General features: G+C 46.0%; 1 protein-coding gene across 3 annotated transcripts in view; it reads left to right on the forward strand.

Moving 5' to 3' along the window:
* The first annotated feature begins 1164 nt into the window (after positions 1–1164).
* REEP1 (receptor accessory protein 1) overlaps positions 1165–23532 on the forward strand; it is a 103647-nt gene continuing 81279 nt past the window's right edge. For 2 of the 3 annotated variants that reach the window (XR_004385348.1, XM_032880631.1), the window contains exon 1: positions 1166–1284. Coding sequence is in view for 2 of the 3 variants with exons in the window: in XM_032880631.1 (XP_032736522.1) it covers positions 1253–1284 (32 nt within the window). In the remaining variant the exon portion in view is untranslated. Of the gene's footprint in view, positions 1285–23532 lie in introns of all 3 variants that reach the window. The other variant, XM_032880630.1, reaches the window with a different exon arrangement.

Consider the following 23532-nt stretch of genomic DNA (forward strand, 5'->3'; position numbering starts at 1 on the left):
TCACATCTGACACTGAATTATACATGACATGAGCATCAGTAAAGGGGAATAGTGCTCTGGGAGAGCACCATGGAGGGGGATGAGAAAGGCAGAGGCAGAACAGAGGAACAAAGTGGACAAAGGTTTTCCAAGCATAAGGGAATAATGTATCAGAACTTATATAATAAGGGCCAGGACCCAGGTGAGGAAAGTGAGACATTTGCCTTAGGGGCAAAATTTAAGGGCGTGCCATAAAAAAGTTATCAAGATAAATAATATTTAATGCAATTTAAAAAAATATCTAAGGACCTGTGTATAGGATACCATTTCCCCTTTTGCTTAAGGCACCAAAATGCCTCAGCAGGGCACTGGTGCTATGCCGTAAGCAGCTTCTAGCTTCTTCCTGGCCAGATTGTATCCCTGAGCCAATTCTACAAAGCAATGCTGGAGCGGCCCCCTAGGAAAGGCCTTCCTCAACAAATAACCTTTTATTTGAGTCTTGAAGAAGGAGGTGAGGCATGGAGTGTATGAACAGGAAAGAGGGAACAGCATACCTGCAAATCCAAAATGCCTCAGTTGGAAAGAGTTAGATGGCTCTTTGGGGAATGGTGGTGGCAATGATTTTGCAGGCAAGGACCAGATTATGAAACAATTCTTTAGTATTTTAACTAGGGGAGACAAATGCCCAGATTTGTTTCTTATGCATATGATGCTTTGTTGGGGGACAGATTGGAGGGGTCAGGCCTGAATACAGGTAAGTTCCTTAGGAGGCTAGCGCAGGGTCCAAGTGAAGGGATGACCGCATCCCCAACCAGAACAGGTGAAGCTAGATTCCCAAGGTCCAGGTCCAGGCCTTGGTTCCCCCCATAACCCTGAGGGTGGGGCGGCACCCGGGTGTCCTGCCAAAGGGGCCACCTCGGGGTTCCATTGGAGCGCCCGGTGCACCAGGGCGCGGAGGAACCGCCCAAATTCAGCCTCGGGCTGGGGCGATCGGGTCGGGGCGGGTCCCGCGGGTGCCCGACCTGCTCACCGCCCAATCGCCGCGGGCCCGCCGAGCCCCGGGGGGCTGGGGCCACCGCCGCCGCCGCCGCCGGAACGTGCCGCGGCTGCGCTGACGCGCGAGCGCCGGGCAGGGCGGCGGGCGCGCTCAGTCTGGTGGCGGCGGCGGCCGTGCGCGGACGGACGTTGTCGGAGCGCCGCAGCCGCCCGCTCCGCCCGCAGACGAGCCGAGACGCGCCGCGCTGTCCCGGCGGCGCCCGCTCGCCCGCCCGCCATGGTGTCATGGATCATCTCCAGGCTGGTGGTGTAAGTGGCCTTCCCCGCGCCCTTTCCTTCCCCTCCTTATCCGCCCCTGGTTCCCGGGCTGCGCGGGCCCCTGCAGCGCCCGGCCCCGTTCGCTCCGGCTATTAATACCCGGCGGCCGCTAAATTTAGCAGGTACAGTAGCTGCCGAGGACGCCTGCAAGCGGGCGACACAGGACGCGGCTGCTGCCCTGCGGGCCCGGGCCCGGGAGCGGGGGACAGGCGGGCGGGGCGGCGAGGGCGGGGGCGCACGGGGACTGCGCTGGCTGCGCCCCGCAGCGCCCCGGCCGCTTTTGTTCCCCGGGTGGGTGGGATTTGCAGAGGCCCCGAATGGGCGCGCCGCGGGGACACGCGTCTGTCTCCTTTGGGAGAAACGCCGGCGGGGTCTGCCGTCGCCGCGCCGCGCCGCCGCGCTTTTGTCAGGTGAAAATGACAGAGCCCAGCCGAGCCTGGGGCGCTGCCTGGAGGGGTCGGCGCGGAGAAGGGTGGAGAGATGAAGGCGGGGCTCCTACTGGGATTGAAAGAAAACTCCTTTTTCGGTTTCTCAGATTGACAGCGGTAAAGACAAGTAGGACACAGCGGGGACGTGTAGGAATCTTGGGGCAGACGCCTGGCGGACCCCATGTCTGATTCCTTTGGCGGGGGTCTGAGGGAAAGATAGGGGCAGGCAATCTCCAGAAATTCACGGGAAATTTCTAAGTGACAGCCGCTCAGGTGGTGGCAATGACACCTCCCAGGCCTTGTAGGAGAGCGCAGAGTCATCTGGGGTGAGGCCTCTGTGAAGTCATTGGGGGTGGGTGTGGGGGGCGTTTTTCTCTGTCAAGCCCCAGAGCTGAGTAGACATTTGAAGAGCTCCTTCCCTCGTGGATTTATTTTCCTTTGGAGCTACACATGGCTGTAGCAGTTCCTCTCCTTCCCTAACCATTTTTGCCTGAGTCAGGACAGATTTGCCACCTGCTCAGGGGAGCCAGGGCTGAAATTGGCCTGGAGAGTGTGGGTGGGAGGTGCACCTCAGGCTCTTTCTTTGTCTGGGAAAGAGGGGCTCCAGACTCTGGTTCATTGTGCACCATCACTCCCAATGTTGTGAAATATCTCCCATCTCCTGTCCTTCTTTACTGATTTTCTAAGAAGCCGCCAGAGGCAGCCTTCTGAAGTCATTCTCAGCATTGTAGCCCTGCCATCATTCTGGGCTTTCATCCCAAAGCCAGTGTTTGTGCCTCTTGGCCCCCAAGTCATCCATTCTATGCAGCGCTCTCCACAGCTGTTGCGGACTGCTGGGGTTTGTGCTGTATCTCGAGGTGGCATGTTAAATATTTAGAAGATTTCTGAGGGCAGAGCTGGCATGAATAATACAGGGAAGTGACTGGAACGCCTTGCCCCACCTCATGCCTGACCAAGGCCTGTCTTGCCTTCAGGGTGGTATTTTTTTCTCCTGAACTAGTGTGTGATCTTCATATTTGGCAGTGACTTCTGGGGAGCCCTCAGGGTGTGGCCGGAGACTCCCATTGGCCTGGCTGGAGAGCTCATTTTCTATAGGTTCTACTGCACTAGGCCTGGCCCCCTGGAGAGTGAGGGCTTCTAGTCTGGGGTCCATGTGACCATCTTTAATTTTATGAGCATTCCTCCTCTCCTACTACACAAGGCAGCTGAGTGGAGTAGAGAAAAGAGGCATCTCTTGGGAGGGGTCTCAGTGTTGCTGTTATTTTTAAAACCATGCTCCCCAGAAGTGAAGCTTCAGAGAACTTAAATGACAGGAGAACTGCCCCTCAGGTCAGCCCAGGACCCTCTGCCCCAAGGGAGAATTTGTGGGATTTGGGGGGTGTTATTTCCTCCGTCAACTCCAAAAGGTCAGGGATACCACCTATCTCCTGATCACTGTCTTTATAGAAACCCAACATGGAAGTGTCAGGTGTCAATTATTAAAAGCCAATTTAGTTAGCAGTACCGGTTTCACTTAAATAATAACCTGCTCGTTATAGGAAAATCAGAAAGTATAGATAAATAGATTGAAGATCATCTACATTATCACCACACAGAGATAGCTAATGGTAATTGTGAAAGGTCTCGTCTTCAAGATGTTTTTCCTATGCATATATGCACATACATTTATATTTCTAGTTCAAGGAATTTATTGATTCAGCCCAAATTTCCGCATCCCTCTTAGCAAGGAATAGGAATACTGAATTTGGAGTCAGAAAACCCTCGGTTCAAATCCCAGTTCTGTCTCTTGCCAACAGATGCCAGTTCACAAGAGATCCTAGTTCAGGAGCTAGTTAACCTCATGTTGCCGTTACAAAGATTTCAAGAACACGTGATTCATAAATTGCGGAGCATTTCCGTTCCTCCCACACAACAGATAATTAAGAGAGGGCCGAGGTAAGAGCTCTGGAAGGGGATCTCAGACTTAATCTACTCCTGTGTTTTGCAAACTGGCTTCCCTGAGGGCCACCCAGCCTGAGTGGGTGGGCTCTGGGCTCCCAGCCCTGATCAATGGGAGTAACTCTCCCTTTGGTGGTTTGTATATTCGGGTTCTAAATAAAAAATAATTTGAGAAATATATGGATTTTAGCACTAATGAAAACCACCCATCCCTTCTCCCCTCTCATCTGTAAAACTGTAGGGGGAGTGTGCCTTGCCCAAGGACACAAGGTGAGCTGGTGAAGAAAACAGGCTCTGGATTTTTGGTCCAATGCCCTTTCCACCTGTGCCCGTCCTTGACAATTGTCTGAAATTGACCTCTTTCAAGCTCCCAAGACCTCTGCTCTGGCATCCTGTGATTTTTGTCCACCAGTCCCGTTTCCTATAAGAAACTTTTTCAAGGCTTTGTAAGCCTCTGTGACATGAAAGAACATTTAAGGAAGAACATTTAACCTATCCCTGTGTTCTGAGGATGGAAAGGGAGTGTCTTCCTTCCAACCAGATCCTTCAAGACAAGCTGATGGCGTCCAGGCAGAGCCACATGGTGCTTGTAGATACCTATCTTGCCATTGGCTCCGAGTGTTTTTAGGACTGTAACCATGGCTTATTTCCCTTTCTGACCCCTCGCTTGCTCCCAAGGCCCTTCTCTGAAGTTCCTGGCACATTGTGTTCACTCAGTGAAGGCTGGTTGTGTGGGAGGAGCTCAGAGGTCCTGGGATAAGCGGGGGAGCCAGCCAGTGTTATCCCCTGAGCACAAAGGTTAGTGGGCATCAAGACAGGCTTGCGCCTACTGGGAAAGCTCTTGGAGTGAGAACCAATTGGAGATGCTGCTTTTTTGCTAGTTGTCTTCTTCCTAACTCCATTGGCTCAGGCTAGGAAGAATTAAAGATGAAATATTCAGTGTAGTGGCAAAGCTGGCTTTGTTAGACTCTAGCTGATATCTGCATGGAACACGGGGCTCATTTATGACTGGCCTGCTTGCCTCATTTACAAGACTCAGTTTTCTTTACAAAGAACTCAAGCCTTAGGCACCAGTGAATTTTAAACTGGGGAGAGTAGGTTTATGTGCCCTGGAGGATTCACACAGAGGTTGCTTTCTGCCTTCTTGGGAGAATGCACTATCTTGAAGCATTTATTCCAAGGAGCAGGTGTTGGTCGCATTGTCTTTGGACAGAATTTTGGCTGAGGCCCAGGATGTTGGCTAAATGAATCCAGAGCTTCCCCTTTGGTTATTGGACCAAAACTCCAGTTCGCTGTGTGGGGCAAAGAGAGTTCTAATTTTAACAATTCTCCAAATAACTAAAAGCTGTACAGAAAACCCTTATTTTCACAGTGCACTTCTTTAAAAAAAAAAAAAAAAGTCAGTTTTTAGAAGGTCCAGTCTGATGTTTAAGAGAGTCTTAGTTTAATGGCTACAGATCTGGCTATGTCCCAGGACTGTGATTTGGAGCATAAAGTCTATCTGTCCCAGTCAAGGATGTACAAATAAAGAAGACTAGAAAGAATGTGAGTTGTCCTCAAGATATTCTCCAACTGTTGCAAAACAAATGGAAATAAATGAAAAGGCCATACATCCTTAAACATGGACTTGCCTTTCTTTGGAGCTTGCTTTTAAAAAGCGGAATGCAGAAAAATGATCCCATTAATTGGAGGTTTAGGTTGGTTGAGGATTTATTTCCTGGCACTCTGGCATGGTAGAGGGTAGGAGCTGGGTAAATCTTTCAGATGAATCATGAGAGGGGGAAATGTTGAGCTGGAAGTCAGAGGATTTGGGGTCTAGTCCCAGCACTGGACTGACCCACTGTTATGATCTGGAGGGTACCTGCTCCCACCCTGGGGCCCTGCTCCTGGTCTGTGAGATAAGGCTGTGGACCAGTATCACGTTGGAGGTCCTGGTGCCCCTCTAGACCCCTTTCTTGTCCCCTTCTCCCCCAGCTGGCCCACATGCACCATGTTTATAAACAAGAGGAATATCCTCAGAAAGTGAAAAATACCAACTTCAATTTCACTGCTGTTCTGCTGCCTTGGTCTTTTGTTTATTAATCCTGCCTGCCTGCTGGGAAATTGCTTCTGGGCACTTTCCTCTGTTGTGTCTTCTTTGAAGGATAGCTGACAAGTGAGGGTTTTACCTGGTTATGACTGGCTCAGTTTCCCCTTCCTTCTGAAGTGAGCTATCGTTTTTGGAGCATGTATTATTTGCAAGAGGAAGAGAATGACAGAAGAGGGAGTCAGGCCCTCAGTGGCCACCTAGTGAGGCTGCCATTTTGTTGCATCTGTGTGTGTGTGTGTGTGTGTGTGTGTGTGTGTGTGCATGCGTGCGTGTATTTTTCAAGGAGGTTCCAGAGGCCGGTGGGGATGGGAAGACAATAGTCACAGAGCGTGGCTTGTTTGGATTTTCATCATCTGGGATGAGCCACGCACATGCCCAACTGGTTGCCAGGATTCTTGGTGTCTGTGAGAATTTTTCCAAGAATCAGCAAGAGCCCAGGGGGTTTGCATTTGGGTTATGAGGATGTTTTCCTCTCACTTCTGGGCCTTGGGTGGATTGGCCCCGATGAATTGGAAGATGGATCGTTCTATATGTTTGTTTTGAACTTTCAAATCTCATGTCTTCACACAGAATCACATTGTTTTCCCTTTGGGTTTTCTTTAGTTGCACCCAGGGGCTTTTCTGGGATTACAAAAAAAAAAAAAAAAAGAAATATAGATAAAGGACCAAGTACTTGGCACCTAGTCAGGATGTCTGAAGGATCTTGGCAGGTAATCTGGTGCAGGCCTTCAAGCATGGTGCGCATACCTAGACCAGGAATTGCAAGTGAGTTTCATCTCATGATTGATAGGAGGCTGCCTGGGATACTATCGTGGCAAGTAGGACTCTGGATGGGACTCCATGGGGTAGGAGTCCCATGAATGTTTCGTGCAAGGAAGAGGATAATGAGGGGCACACCTGTTGGTTCAGTATTGGCTCTCCCAGACTTAGTCCATTTTTGATCTGAGAACCCCACTGTCAGAATTTTATACACTGTCCTCAGTTAGTAAACAGAGCTGCATTCTTTTTTTTTTTTTTTAAGATTTTATTTATTTATTTGACAGAGATCACAAGTAGAGAGGCAGGCAGAGAGAGAGAAAGGGAAGCAGGCTCTCTGCTGAGCAGAGAGCCTGATGCAGGGCTCGATCCCAGGACCCTGGGACCACAACCTGAGCCAAAGGCAGAAGCTTTAACCCACTGAGCCACCCAGGCATCCCTAGAGCTGCATTCTTTACCTAAGTTTGCATCCCCTCCTAAACATCCCACCTCCAGTAGGCCTTGTCAGTCACTGGCAGTTCTAGGCCAAAGGTGCCTTCTTCTTGCCAGTACCTGGGCTATCCAGCCTGGTGGCTCTCTCAGCTGCCTCTTTCCTCTTAGGGCCATCATTTATATACCACATTTTCCCTTTTTTTCTTTGCCTTTCTCCAGTCATTAAATTCTACCCTGGCCTTCTCTTGGGTGCTCATGCATTCACATCCTTTCTACCTCCTTGTAGGGTCCCCTTCCCTTCTTGGCAACATACCCCATCATACTGTCCTCCGCTCAGCCACAGGAGTGGGCATGTGACCCAAGCCTAGCTGCACATTTCCCTGGGCGCAGAGATTGGTCCAGAGGTGGGTGTGTGACCTAAACTGAGCCACCAGGTCTTTCCCCAGAGCATGTTGATTTGGAGCTAAAAGAAAACAGCCTTGCCTATAGGGTCCAGAGCTGGAAAGATGTGAAGGTGGGGCTGTTGGTGGCTAAACCCCCTGGCACATGGAGAAGTCCTGTAGGCCAAAGGGGAGAATTTGGCAACGCACAGGTAAATGGAGAGAAGATACTGGTTTGTGTATGTACCTCTCCTTAAGGATCATGTCTGCCTCACACCTTTCTTCATGTGTAGTGGGTGCCAGTGAGTGAGTTAGGACCTGGCTACTTAAAGAATGTCTGTGTACCAGTAGCACTGGTATCCCTGAGAGCTGGTTAGGAATGCAGAATCCCAGGTCCCACCAAGACCTAGTGAATCTGCCTCGTATCAAGATTCTCATGAAGCTCGGGAATCACTGAGTCAGATATCATCATCTCTCCTGTGAAATTAAAGAAATGGACTTGTCTGAGGTTCCCATCACTGGCTGTAGAACCAGAATTTAACCCCAAGTGAGCCATTTGTGCTGGACTGTGATTCATCCTTCCTGGTTCTGAGTGGTCAAAACCCTGACTTTTTATGCATTCTGAATGGCATCATTGGACTCCCCCAACCAAGTGCCCAACCGCAAAACTTGCATGGATGGGCTACCTAGTTGTGATTTGTGTAGAATTTAGTTTGCCTGACTTTGGGTTCAGGCTGCCAAGACAATGCCTGTCAGATGTAATATTAGGCTGAGCAGATCATGCTACTCAGAGGAGAGTGGGATACAGCCCACCTTGAGAAAGAGACATGGTAAGCACAGTCAGCTGATGCTGGGGACTTAGAGTGGACTTCAGGAACAGGCAGGGACTTTTTCTCACGAGCAGAAGAGGCCGAGAACCAGTGGTCCCCATGTGTCCCTCTTGAGGAAGCTGCAAGGATACAGCGGGATCTGTAACCTCTTCGAGCCTGTGTCCTGTGGAATCCAGTTTTATCAGGGAGCGCTCTCGGCTCTGTCTTCAGACTGCAGCTCTGTCCAACTGACTCCTCCCTCCATTGCCACCATCATGTTCCACCCCATTTCTGCTCTCCCAGACCATTTCAAAACCCTCCTAATTGTTTTCCCTGCTTCTATGCCTGTCCCTCCAATGATATATTTCAAATATAAGATAGCTTATAGCGTTCCCCTGCCATTTAAAAATTGTCCAGAGAACTCCCGTGACGTTAATTATAAAATTCAGTTTCCTTACCATGTCATGAGACTCAGCAAGGCCTGGCCCCTGCCCACTGTCCTGAACTTACCTTGTGCTGCTCTCCCCACACTCAGCTGTGGCTTCCCCACGATTCCTGGAAGGCGGCAGGCTTGTCTCACTCAAGGACCTTTGCCCTTGCTGTTCCCCCTGCCCAGGACACATTCGCCTAGGTGGTCCATGGTCGTCACCCTCTTTCCATTTAGGTCTCTGCTCAAATGTCACCTCTCTAGGCAAGAGTTTTTCTGACCCTCTTCTCCAAAATACATCTCACATACCACTCAATCCCCTTCGCACTCCCTGAAATTATGCTTTTAATTCAATTATTAACTGACTTGTGGTCTGTCTCTTCGCATAGAATTTGAGCTCTACGACTTCTGAGACTCTCATCTTGTTCACAGCTGTTTTTCCAGTGCCTAAAGTACTACCGTGCTCATACTAGGTGTTTAAAACATACTTGTTGAGTTAATGATGACTCAGTATTCCTTTTGGGGTGAGAAGATCCTTTTTTACACCCACATTGGTAGAACCTTGATTTGTGACTATGGCAAGTGACTTGACCCTCTAAGCCTCCGTTTTCTCATTTGTAAAATGAAAGACTGAATTCCTGTTTCTGGCAGGATGAAAAACTAAATGGTTTGGAAGTCTTCTCATAATAAAACTGAATTTAAAAATTTACAAAAGTTTTGGATAAAATATAAGTGTTCCTCTCAATAGCATAGCTGAGGTTTTAGGTGAATAAGGGAATTTGCCAAAAGACAGAGCAGAGGGGGAATCATTTCACAGGGGTGTAAGCTAGTGCTGCAGAAGGGGCTTACCAGACTTTACCGGATTGTCCTGAACGTAGCTGGAATCAGCAGTCATTTTGTTATCCTCTCCCTGGCTCTGTGGGGCAGGAATTTGGAACAAGATGCAGGACACATAACTCCTCTCCACTCCAAGATGTCTCGGTCTTCACTGGGATGCTGCAAATGGCAGTGGCAGACTGGACATCTCTTCCTTTTCATGTGTTCCAAGGCCTCTTCATGTGGTCTTCCTATGTGATTTTTCTAGCACGGAGGCCTGAAGACCTCAGACTTCTTATGTGGTCGCTTAGGGCTCCAAGAGTGAATGTCCAAGAAGCAACAGTAGAAACCCTAGGACTTCTTCTGACTTGGCATCGGAAGTCCCAGGATGACACTTTTGCATTCTATTGGCCAAGCACATACTACGGCCAACCTAGATTTGAAGGGAGGCAGACTAGACTCCACCTTTCAGTGGGAGGTTTAGCAAATAATTTGCAACCATCTTTAATATACCAATCAAGAGGATTGGCTTCGCTTGGCTTTAATATCAACATAGAGAAAAGAGGGGCCCAGGGGTCTGTGGAGATAATAAGTCAGAGCTGAACCCTTGCATATAGCTGAATTTTGAAGCACTATTCTGCAGTGAAGTTCTGAGTAGAAGGATAGACCCATAAGTACAGGGAAATTGACAGCGAAGCTTGTCTGTCTTGCCCTGGGTTCTTGGTGGGGGAAAAATCTCTCTCGGGACTTTGAAACCATCCATGGACCTGTCCTCATATGGGTTTGGGGTCTTAAATGATTGCATCCTGCACGGTCAGAATATCCATGGCTGAGAGATTAACATAAAAATTAGTCTGGCCAGGGTTACTCCTGGATTATTTTGCAGAAATTAATCCAGTCCCTCTAAGGGCCTACCATATACATTGGATTAGCTCAAAGACCATGAATTCGCACTTCAAAATTACAAAACACCTGAAGTAACAGCCACTGTTAAGCAGGAGTTAAATGCTACCTGCAGCAGGCTTAGCCCTCTAGATATAAATAAATGAATAACACACATATATATTAAAAAAATATATATATATAATTTATTTACAATAAGTATTACCTAGAATCCTTTGAATAAGCCTTCCTAAGTGAAAAAATAAAGAGCTGAAAATACAAGAAAACAACAGATCCTGGGGCTGAGAATGGAGAGGAATGGACCCACTGGAAAAGAAGCAATTCCAAAAGTAGAAAATAGAGCACCTGGGTGGCTCAGTCAGTTGAGCATCTGCCTTTGGCTCAGATCATGATCCCAGGGTCCTGGAATCTAGTCCCATATCAGGCTCCCTGCTCAGTGGGGAGCCTGCTTCTCCCACTCCCTCTGCCCCTGCTTGTTCTCTCTCTCTCTCTCTCAAATAAATAAATGAAATCTTTTTTAAAAAAAAAGGAAAATAAAGTATTGAAATAAAAACTCAGTGGATAGTTTTAAATGATGAGAGATTGAACACCGAGGGAGGAATGTTTTCTACACTACATCTTAGAGCTGGAAGGCATTTTAGTGACTCAGGCTTTTGTTTGATTGAGAAGGAAGACAGGACCGAGGGCTTAGGTCATTTACCAAGACCTGAGGCCAGGTCTTAGTTTCTGAAAGTGCTTAGTTTTATGTTGTTAACAGGGGTTGGATTAAGACCAGTGGTGACTAGAAGAGCAACATTTGGTTTGATAGGATAGTATTTCTAGTAATTGTTGTTTTGTGAGGCAACAAGTTCTTGGCTTCCAACCCTAAGACCTTCCAACTCTAAGACTATGATTTAAATATTTTCCCTTACAGTGGTAGAGGAAGAGGGATAAGGGTTATTGGAAAGATTCTCTTTTTCAGTGGATAGGCCTTCTGTCATTGTATAAGACTGACTGATTCATTCATTCATTGATTCACTATTTATTGACCATTTGCTTTGTGCCAAGCCCTACCCTGGGTACCAGGAATATAAAGATGAATGGATTCCAGTTCCATCTTTGAGAAGTTGATGAGGTCACATAGCCAGTCAGTGGGAAACTTGGACTTGGATTCAAATGTCCCCCACCCAACCAGCACTCTTTCCATCAAGTGGGTCTTTTATGGGCATGTGTGAGTGAGTTTTCTGGCTTTGGTTGGAAATTGTAAGAAGGAGCCCTTTCAGCAAGGGAAGTGGTGCATCTGACCTATGAAGGCATTGACCCACCGCTGCATCTGTCTGCCTGGGGAACTCTGTGGCATCCAGTGTTGGGAGAGAAGAGGCAGAGGAGAGAGAGGGTGTACTAAGTGAAGATGGGCTGGGACACACAGATGGGTGAGGTTGAGCATGCTCACCCATTATATTAGTCGGTAATTGCTGCTTTAAGAGCTATAAACTTGGTGGCTCAAAACAACAGAAATAAGTCTCTTAGAGTTTTGGAGGCCTGAATTCTGAAATGAGTCTTTTGGTGCTAAAATCCAGATGTTGGCGGGAGTTCTGGAAGCTCCAGGGGAAAATCCATTTCTTGCTTCTTCCAGCTTCTGGTGGCTGTTGGCATTCTTTGTGACCACAACCCTCCAGTCTCTTCTTCTGTCATCGCTTTGCCTTCTCTCTGTCTTCCTATCCTCCCCTGCCTCTCTCCTACAAGGACCCTTGTGATTACCTTTACGGCCCACCTAGATCATCCAGGATCCTCTCCCGTCTCAAAATCCTTACCCACACCTGCCATGTTTCTTTTGCCATATAAGGTAACATTCCTAGGTTCTAGGGACTAGGCCCTGGATATTTGGGCTGGGGGATTGTTATTCAGCCTCCCATGGCTGCTGGTTCTACTCGCTCCCACTAAGCTGAAAAAAGCTCATCTAAAAACAGACTAAAAAAAGGTGAACACTCTGGGGTTCTAAGATCTTATTTTGTCTCCTTTTCCAGACTTACCTTGACTTGTAAAATGCAACAGAAAAGACTGCTAATAAATGGTGAGGGTATAATGGGTAACAATGCAATAAACACTACTTTACTCAGTGCCTGTTGAAGAAATAGAACATTACGTTCATTGGATCAGTATACCCAACTTTTGATGGACGTTAGGGTTCTTTCTAGATTTTTGTTTTTCTCTTTCATTCTTGTGAAGAGTGCTGCAGTGAGCTGTCTTGTTTCTAGGTACAACTGTGCACAAATTTCTTTAGGAACAGAATGATTGAGGCATAGGGTATAGGCTTTTTTCACTTGCCCAAATAACATAAATTAAATTTTCATAGATGTATAAGTCTATTTCTGGGCTCTTTGTTGTGTCCCATTAACCAATCTGACCCCGCACAAGGACCACTCTGTATTAATTATATAACTTTATGAAAATTCTTGATATCTAAACTGGCAAGGCCCCTGCACATCTTGTTCTTCACAAATTGTTTTACAAGATGGTTTTCCTTCTGCGATAGATATACATATATATTTTTCATTATATATTGATTCCATACTTCAATATATATTCATATTCTATATACATTCATATATATATATATATTACGCATAATTATATATATATATAATTTCCGTTGCACCAGGGCTTTGCTGTCACTTGATATTGTCACACTTTAGAATTTTTGCCAGTCTGGTGGGTACAAAATGGAATCTCATTATGGTTTTAATTTGCATTTCCCTGAATACTAATGAGACTGAACATCTTTTCATATGTTTATTGCCCATTCATGTTCTCTCTCCTGTGAAGGGCCTGTTCAAGTCTTGCCAAATTTTCTCTTGTCCTTACCTTATTAATTTGTAGGAGTTCTTTAAATATTCTGGACCCTAATCCTCTGTCACTTAAATGTTACAAATGTCTTCTCCCAGTCTGTGGTTTATTTTTCCATTGTCTTTATGATGTATTTTGATGAACAGAAGTTCTTAATATTAAGTAATGGATTTATCCATTCTTTTCATTGATAGTTTAGACTTCTTATGTCCTAGGAAAACCTTGCCTACCTGACATAATGAAGATATTCTCCTATATTGCTCCTAGCAGTTTCATTGTTTTGCCATTCACATTTAATTTCTTGCTCCATCTTGAGATGATTTTTGTATATGATATGATGAAGGATGCCAGAATTTTTTCTTTTTTTTTTAATAATAAAATGTTGTCCTAGCACCATTTATTGTAAAGTTCATCCTTTCTGTTCACATCTGCAATGCCCAGCCTTGTCAAAAATTAAGTTTCCAAAGATGTGAGAGTTTGTTTCTGAGCTCCTTCTGTTCCGTTGAACAGTTTGGCTCTGCGACACTACCACTGTCTTAATAGCCCCAGCTTTGCGAAAAGACTTGGTGTCTGGAATGGCAAGCCCCCACCTTCAAGAGTGCCTTAGCACTTTCCTTTTTTTTTTTTTTTTTTTTTTTAAGATATTTATTTATTTGCCTGAAGGGGAAAAGAAAGGGAGAGAGAGAAAGAGAACACAAGTAGGGGGAGTGGAGGGCAGAGGGAGAAGCAGGCTCCCTGCTGAGCAAGGAGCCCAATGTGGGACTTAATCCCAGGACCCTGGGATCATGACCTGAGCTGAAGGCAGCCTCTTAACCAACTGAGCCACCCAGGTGTCCCGTTCTTTCCTCTTTTTTATACAGTTTAGAATTATGTGTTATCGCAGACATACACACACACTTGCTCTAAAATCTGTTGGGAGTTTGATTGGAATAGCGTTGAATGTATGGGCCAATGGAAATTTGATGTTCTTAACATAATGAGTGTTCTAATCCATAAACATGGTACCGATCTCTTTATTTAGGGCTTTAATTATATTCAGTAAAATTTTGTGAGTTTTGCTGTGTCTTCTATGTCGTTTGTTATATTTATTCCCAAATACTTGATATTTTTTGATGCCAGTATATTTAGCATCTTAATGAAATTTTCATCTTGCCGCTGTTTGTTAGAAAAATGAAAGCTTGCTAAACTGTAGATTCTTTTAGGATTTCCAGATAAATAGTCATGTCATCTGAGATTATAGCACAGTGTTGTGTCTTTGCAGCAATTATTCCCTTTTTTCCCTTCCGCTTATTGCAATGGTAAAACTCTCTAATGCGAGGTGACTTAAAGTGGTAAAGGCAGGCATACTTACTTTTTTATTCCTGATTTTAAAAGGAATGCATCAACCTTCCCCTGTAAAGTATTGTGCTTGCTGTAGGAGTTTCAGAAATAAACTTTATCACTCTAAGTTTCTTTCTATTCCTAGTTTCCTCTAAGTTTTTATAATGAATGATACTGTATTTTCTCTAATGCTTCCATTAAGATGACAATATATTTTTCTGGCTCTTAATCTATTAAGTGACAAGTTGTAATAATTATTTTTGCCATTAAGCCAACCTTGCCTTCTGGAATAAACTGAATTCAGTCACACTTTTTTTTTTTTTTTTGTATTGTTAGAACAATCCTGGGTTCAAATTGTTAATATTTAGTTTAGTTAATATTTAGTTAATATTTAGATTTTTTAAAAAATTATGTTTGTGAGTGGTATTGGCTATCATGTCCTTGTCTGGTTTTAGTATTAATATTATGCTAGCCTCATAAATGAAGTTGAGGGTGCATCCTCTTTTTCTATGCTCTGGGATAGTCTATATAAGATCTGATTTCTTTTTGGGATAACTTAACAGCTAGGTGCTTTATATATGGGTAGATTTTAAACTAGTTATTCCATTTCTTTAATGATTATAGATTTTCTCTATTTTCTTGAATCAGTTTTAGGTGAGGGCTTCATTCATCTAAAACATTTTTCCAAGTTATCGTTAACGTTGCTTCTGCATTCCATAACTTTTGACCTCTCTTCTAGCACACTCATTAGACTTAAGTTACATGTTCTTATTCTATCCCCATATGTCTTCATTTATTTCTGATTCCTTCTTGTGTCATTGCATTATGAATAACTTCCTTCATGTCTGTCTCCTCAACCATTTCTACTCAGCTGCTGAATATCCATTGATTGTTAAATTTCAACTATTATATTTTCAAAATTTTATTTAGTTGTTTCAGAATGGTGTGGACGTGTTTTATGGTTTGTGTTCCTTCCATCTTTTTTTTTTTAAGATTTTATTTATTTATTTGACAGAGAGAGATCACAAGTAGGCCGAGAGGCAGGCAGAGAGAGAGGAGGAAGCAGGCTTCCTGCTGAGCAGAGAGCCCTATGTGGGGCTCGATCCCAGGCAGCCAGGATCATGACCTGAGCCAAAGGCAGAGGCTTTAACCCACTGAGCCACCCAGGTGCCCCTTCCTTCCATCTTTTAAATTCAAATTTATTCCCCTACACATATATATTTTATGTTCTGAGTCCGATAATTCCAGCATCTAAATTCTTTTTTTAGGTCTAACTCAACTATCTATTGTTTCTTTTGGGTACATTGTATGTTTTCCAATTTAAAATCAATCTTCCTTTCTTTCCCTTCCCTTTCCTTCCTTCCTTCCTTCTTTCCTTCCTTCCTTCCATCATTTTCCTCATAAGCTTGTATTCTTTGGGACTTTATCTGTAGGAATACTTTGAGGCCTGGGTTAAAGGTGGGTTTCTCCAGACGTTTGCATTTGCTTCTGCTGGGTGTCTAGAGGCATTACCAATATTAGAGCCCTAGAAAGTGAATTATTGAGATTTTTTAATTTGACCACTTGGTTAGTATAAATGTGGGCTGCAGATGGGTGAAGGCAGGCTGTGGTTACAGATTACCGGAGGGAAATACTGTTTTCTCTCCACCTACTCTCATGACTGAACAGTGGGTTCTGGGGCCTCGCAGGAGTCTGTGGATCATCTTTTTTTTTTTTTTTTTAAGATTTTTAAAATTTATTTGACAGAGAGAGAGATCACAAGCAGAGAGAGAGAGAGAGAGAGAGAGAGGAGGAGGAAGCAGGCTCCCTGCCTAGCAGAGAGCCCGATGTGGATCATCTTTTGAGCACGGCTGGCTCTTCTGTACAAGTGAAAACCATTACCACACTTAAGAAAACCAACTCTAATTTTGCAGCAGCATCCAAAATGTATGTGGTCTGTACTCAGATTAACCCCAGTTTTTAAAAGTGTTTTGTATATTTTTTCTTGTTACTCGGTGGATCCAGTTCAAGTTACACATTAAATTTGGCAATTGTGTCTTTTGACCAATCTAGAACAGTTCTCTCCCCTACTTCTTGCCTCCCCCTGACTTTCTGAAGCGTCTAAGCCAGCTGTGACAGAGACTGTTCTGGATTTGTCAGACTTGTCCTCTTGATGAGAGTGTGGTCAAATATCGTGCAGATGATGAGGGGTACCTCCTACCACCTTCTGTCAGGAGGACAGAATGTCAGACTCTCCCATAATTAGTGACACTAAACTTGACCACTTGTTAAAAAGATGTACAACTTATTTAAATCGAGAATTTTTAGTTGTTTTCTGTGGGAGGGTACATCAGAACATCTTATCTGACACTGTTAGATGGTCTCTTCTTGATTCTTCGTTTTTGAAATTTGAAGTTTCTATCAGAATTCTTTTGGTTCTAAGAGGAAAAATACAATTCATGCTGGCTTATGTAACTTAAAGTTTAGATTGGCACTGACTTCAGGTGAGGCTTGATCCAGTAGCACAAGATTAGCAGTGGAGCAGCAGGTTCTCTTGGTCTGTGCCTGAACCCGTGGTTAAGGCTGGCTCCCCTCATGGTCCCAAGAGGTTGCTGGCAGCTTCCAGGGGGGTTGAGTTTCTCACTGATGTCCGGCATAGGAGAGCATCTTCTGTGGGACACAAGGAAGTTTCTTCCCCCAGAAACTCCTAGCAAGCCCCTTGCTCTCCTGACTTTGGTCACACATCTGTCCCTGAGCCAATCCCTGTGGCTGGAGGATGGGATGTGCTGATTTATTTATAACAGCCAAGACCCACTCTGGAGCTGGGGCTACGGTCAACTTCTCCAAAGCACAGGGGCTACATGGGACTCGGGGAAAGGACACAGGCAAATATCCACCAAGGTTTAGTTTCCATGACAATGTAAAAGACTCTACTGAGCACCCACTACATGACAGATCTCGTGCCAAGCCATTCTTTGTTCACTCAGCACGTGTGCTCCATCACCCGGCATTTAGTGAGATGCGACTATGGGCTGAGAGTTGGGCCACAACAAGAGAAATGGAGTCATTTTCATCAGAGCAGTTTTCCATAAGGCTCTGTGCTGTCATTAACACAGCACGCATACAATGTGAGCATTACCATCTCTTTTCCAAATGATAAAACTGAAGCCCAGAGAGCTAAGTAGGCTGCTCCAGGTTCCCCAGCAAATTAGTGGTGGAGCTGTATGCTGAGAAACATGAGGTGGCCAGCAGCACCTGCTGGCCCCGGCCTGGGTGGGACTAGGAGTGTAGATTCTGGGCCCAGCTCTACCTGCATGGGCTGGATGATCATGGAAATCTCTTCCTCTTTGTGGTGCTGGGTGGAACCTCCTGGCATGTAGGTTCTCTGGTTGTTCACACCACCCCCCTCCTCTGCTTGTCCTAGAAGTGTTGACTGCTCAGAGCAAGGTAGACCCTGTAACACCTGCTCAGCCCCTCCCCAGGGTCTCAGGGGCCCTGCAGGGTCATCAATGTTATGATGAGGAGCTGTGGGACAAGAGACTAAGGAGGAAAGAGACAGGACCTTCAGGAACTGCCTCCTCCCACCCCTATGAGGGGAGAGAAGTGGGGATGAGGAGCACTGGACGGGCTGGTGAGCTGTTAGCGTGGCTTCCATCCACCCGAACCCAAGAGAATCAATTTAAGGAGCTGCAGGATATGCTTTTGTCCTTCCTTGGTAGCAGTCTAGGCCGGTGACTGGGTTTCCTGTCCTGGCCAGCCTGGCCCGGCCCGCCTGCTCACCACACCTGTGCCCGCCTCATCTCAGAAGGGGCCGGATCCAAACTCTGAGGTCAGCCTGAGCTAGTCCAGCCCTGCAGTGGCCTCTCCGGCCTGATGGAGGCTCATCGCTTCCCTTAGGCAGCTCATCGTGCTTAATGAGGCTCTGGGTGGGGAGGTGGTTTCCTGGCAGGGCATGGGCCACTCCCCAGCTGCCATGGATGCCTGGGAGCCTAGCTGCCACCATGGGCTGGCGGGCTGGCGGGCTGGCAGCAGGATGAGGTCAGCTGTGGTCACAGCATGCCCGCAACAGGCAAGAGGCTGTGGGGCTAGGTGATGTCGCTTGGTGGGGAGCTCTGATCTCCGGGTGGGGGGGCAGAAGGGGGGACTGGAAGACAGCTTCCTGGGTAACTGAGCTCTACCAGTCCCTGAAGGTCAGTCCTTCCTTTACATGAGTGTGCTATCTGATAGTTTTCGGCCTGCTCTCATGTCCGTTGTTGGATATTGGGTCCTAAATGTGGTGGTTTCCAAGCTGAGAGCAGCCTGCATGTGCTTGTTTGCCTTACATGCTGTGTTGTATTTTATTTTACTCTATTTTATTTTATTTTAATTTTTTGCCTTGCAGTATTTTAGATTTGACTCTGTTACCAACCTTTAACATTGAGAGATGAGGCACTTCAATCTAGATTTCTGTCTTCTGTTGGAAGAAACACGAGATCTGGCACCCCAGGGTGATTCAGCTGGGGTCACTCAGCCCCACAGCTGAGCTGAGCAGGGGCTGCCCGTGGACCTCATGCTCCCAGGTCTCCTCAGCCTCTGCTTGGCCCAGTTCCTCGATGGTAGTTACCATTTCTCATCTTACACCTGGTTATTTCCATCCCCAGTATTTCCAGAGCAAGCTGGGGAAGTGGGTATTAGTATCGCCGTTTTGCCAGTGAGGTAACTAAGGCCCAAACTGGTTTCAGCATGTGATGCAAGAACATAGTCATGGCCCCGTTCAGTCATGCCACTTAATAGTTCTGTGGCCTTGAGTGAGTCACCTGCCCTTCCTGGGTCTCAGTCTCCCTATTCATAAAATGAAGTGTGTGAGGAGACAGGGGAGCAGGTAGCTAAATGTTTCCTGGAGTCCCACCTGCCCTGACACCTGTCACTCGAAGTCATCATTGACATTTTGCTGCTAGGTGCTGGAGGGACGCAGATCTGTGCCTTGTTCCCTTAACCTAAAGGTAAAACTTAGATCCATTTTACCATAATACAGATAAGCGCTTCTATTGACATGCCCGCACTCTGTGTCAGATGTTGCTTTGGCCGTGTGCATGCATTGTTTCACTTACTCCTGACGGTAGTCCTGTAGGGGAGGAAGTAGTATTTCCATTTTCCAGATGAGCCATCTGAGGTTTTGAAAGGTGAAGGAAGTTCTTAAATGTTAGAGCCTTGGATCTGTCCCGTATCACAGCCTTTGTGTTTGCTCAGTGTTGCTGTATCACCTGTGTGTGTGAAAGAATCATTCATAGTGGAAGGCAGTGAGAGTAAGGGTCCAGTGAGACTCAGGGAAACTCTGAGGTCCTGTGGGCTGGACGGGCTGGTCTGGGGAGACTGCATAAAAGAGAATGGTCATGCAGAAAGAGAACAAATGGTCATCCAAATGCACTTTGGATATCCTTCTGCAGGATGGGAGGCATGTCCCAGGTGGGATGAGGTTAGGTGGAGGGGTGAGAATGTCCTCGTTGTGTTTAAAGGACCAGACTGGCTTGAGTAGAGAACTAGTGTAGTGACGTCTTGGGAGTTCAGCTGGGAAAGGTAGATTGGAGGTTCAAAATACAAAACTTTGCTTTTAGGCAGTGGGGAGCCATGAAGGGTTTTTGTAAGGGGGGTGGTGATGTGAGAGCCCTGTATTGGAGTCAGGCTTGTCACAACAAGGGTGGAAGCAGAGTCTTGGCAATGGAAATGGGAAGAAAAGGGCTAAATCGGTGAATCAGGAGAACAGAAATAATTAATAGGACCTTGAACTACACACATGCAGAATCAGGAGTTTTGGAAGCCAGCTGGTCCTGTCCTGTTCTGGTGCAAGGACTGCTTTGGTGACATCTCTGATGGCTGTGCAGCAAGGCACTACCAGTGCGTGATGGCAGGACAGTTCCTTGTGTGGCTGTTAGCTTCTAAAGCCAGCATGTAAGGGTGAGGGTTGCTCAGTGTCTGCACTGGGGTAAATAGTGTCCCTCCCAAAATTCATGTCCACCTGAGACCTCAGAATAGGACTTTATTTGGTAATAGGACCTTTGCCAATGTAATCAAGTTTGGATGAGTTCATACTGCCTTAGCGTTGGCTCTAATCCAATGGCTGGTGTCCGTATAAGGAGAAGGAAATTTGGACACAGACTGAGACATGCAGGCAGAATATAATGTGACAACGGAAGCATTTTGGAGTGATGCCTCTACAGGCCAAGGGACACCAGGGATTGCTGGCAATCGCTAGAAACTAGGAGAAGGCAAGGAAGGATTCTCCCTCAGTCTTTGAGCATGGCTGTACCAGCACCTTGGTTTTAGACTTCTAGCTTCCAGAACTATGAGAGAATAAATTTCTGTTATTCCAAGCCACCAAGTTCAGGGGACTTTGTTACAACAGCCCTAGGAAAGGAATGCAGTGCCCATTACCTCAGATAATGCATAGTCCCTTGCTGGCCTCCCAGCATAAGACAAAACAATGGCTACCCAGCGTGACTTGTCCTTAGAACACCCATGCAGTCTCCAGGTTCTTGTCTCTTCTCTCTCATACATCATCTTAATAATCCAATGTAGAGTTGTGCTCTGGTGTTCAGGCCCTCCATAATGTAGTTCTGAATGACCTTATTTTTCACTGCTCCCCATGACCATGTGCTATGAGCTTCCTATGCTCTCACTTGAGTCATTGCTTCCTCTCTGCTCAATGACACTCCCCAGCCCCCAGCTATATCCTGTCTGTCTTTAAGGCTCACTTTTTCTTCCTAGACCATTTAATGATAGATTCTTGGTTCTTTAAGTTCAAAGCATGCACAAATAGCTATCATCAGTCATTGGACAGTATTCTACCCTGATGTCCTGAGACACGTTTTTGTACTTCTAAACTCATAAATTTGTTTTTTTTTTTTTAACTTCACCAGTATTGATGACTTGTCTCTTGGGCTCAGGTCTCAGTCCCTTGAAGGTAGGCAGCTTATCTTTTGCTTCCTTTTGTCCTCTATACACTTCGTGTGTGTGTTTTTTTTTTAAAACTCAATGTACATATAGAAGAGTTTCTAAACAATGATATATGATAGTTTTCTTTGTTTGGGAAAGATTAAAAAGAAGAAAGGTTGACTTGAAGGGAAGTCTTCTGAGCTTTAGGGTAGAAAACATACTCTGGGTCCTAGAAGGTGATGATATGTCTGTATATATCCTTGGAGCACAAATTCTTTATCCTTTTCTCTGAACGTCCAGCCTCATTTAACCAGAAAGCAACAACAAAGTCATTGAACGTCTCCTGTGTGCCTGGTTCTGTGCTGGGTCCTGAGGAGGTCATAGTAAGTAAGACAGGTATAACCTTTATCCTCAATGAGTGTTAGTTTTTCGTTTTGTAGGAATACTGACGAAAAGGAAATGACCTACTTGTGATCTCTGTCAAATAAATAAATAAAATATTTTTTTTTAAAAAGTGGGCGCCTGGGTGGCTCAGTGGGTTAAAGCCTCTGCCTTCGGCTCAGGTCATGATCCTGGGGTCCTGGGATCGACCCCCGCATCAGGCTCTCTGCTCCTCAGGGAGCCTGCTTCCTCTTTTCTCTCTGCCTGCCTCTCTGCCTACTTGTGATCTCTGTCAAATAAATAAATAAAATGTTAAAAAAAAAAAAAAAAGAAAATGAATACTTTTTGACCTGCTGCCAGTAGCGTTTCGTTCAGGTGTCAAGGTTAGTCCTGGAGGTCATGCTAGGCTCCAGCAGCCATGGTTGTGCTGAATGACCTGCCCTCTCCACTTGGCTGTGGCTGATTGGCTCAAAGTGGACATCTGACTCAGGCTGAGCCAATTATATTTTTCCTCCCCTGGCAACACAGTAGGGAGAGTTCGAGGTAGCCAGTTGCTATGGGCTGAACTGTGCTTCCACAGAATTCATATGTTGAAGCTCTAACCCCAGTGTGATGAGATTTGGACATGGTGCCTTTGGGAGATACTTAGGTTTTGATGAGGTCATGAGGGTGGAGCTGCCCCATCGTTCGAGCAGTGTCATGAGGAGAGATTCCGGAGAGCTCTCCCTCTGCTATGCGAGGACACAGGGAGAAGGCAGATGTTCGTAGGTCCTCAGCAGAACAGGGCCATGCCAGCACCGCGATCTTGACTTCCAGCTCTAGAACTGTGGGAGAATAAATTGCCCTTGTTTAAGCCACCTAATCCATAGTATTTTGTTATGGTAGCCTGAGCTAAGACACCAGTTACTCAAGAGGCAGGAGAGGTAAGAGTAAGAGTGAGGAGGTGTGAAGGCTGCGTTCTGCCATGGGGAAGGTGGGCCAGCAGAGAAGGAAGAAGACGGAGATGTTCAGAGACCTGAGGTGGCAGAGATGGCTTCTGAGGACTCTTCAGTCCCTGGTTCCAGACACTTGCAAGGCCCAGCTGCCTTGCGGGTCTTGTACTACCCCAGTTTCCTCCCCACAGATTCCCTTTAGCTAATGCTGACCTGAGTCCATTCCTGTTCCTTAACAGCCAAAGTACCTCTACCTTCCCATTTTACACAAGATGTAAATGAGAGCTTCGAGGCCCAGGGCTACACTATTGAGTGACAGAGTTGAGGTTGCATTTGAGGTCTTCAGACAAGGTCTCTGCCTTTCCGGTCCTCCCAGGCTAACAGAGAACTTGTTCAACAGACCCAGGGGGTTCTGAGACCCTAAGGAGATGGGCTGTTATTCTTCTGCAGCCAGCCTTTTAAAACGAGACTTGTGTCACACTGGAAAGTGCCTTTCCCACATCACATGTGTTTTCCCCCTTTTTTCCCTGTGATCCCACAGGGCTGTCACCACGTGCAGTTTTGCCTTTGAACCTTGCGTCTAGGAGATTCTTAGCGGTGCACACTGGCTGACGACAGTCCTTCTTCGTGTGTTCTTTGCATTTGTCTTCCTTTTGTTCTTGTCATCTGAGACACGTGTCTGTCTCGAGCTGGTGATCTTCTCTGAGCTCTGTGACAGGGAGTGCCTGACACCTGTGCCCTGTTCGGTTTCTATATTTGTCTTATGATATAGTTTTAAAGTGAGCTCGTCATTAATTGGAAAATAACTTCAGATAGAAAGGAAAACTACTATGTGCACCATTTCAGCACAGCTGTCAAAAACGAATAGTTGTCTGCCTGTGAACTTAATTTGTAAAATTATATAGTTGCAA

This window comes from Lontra canadensis, unplaced genomic scaffold (genome assembly GCF_010015895.1).
Source record: "Lontra canadensis isolate GAN:19392208 unplaced genomic scaffold, GSC_riverotter_1.0 scaffold71, whole genome shotgun sequence".
Classification (NCBI taxonomy): Eukaryota; Metazoa; Chordata; class Mammalia; order Carnivora; family Mustelidae; genus Lontra; species Lontra canadensis.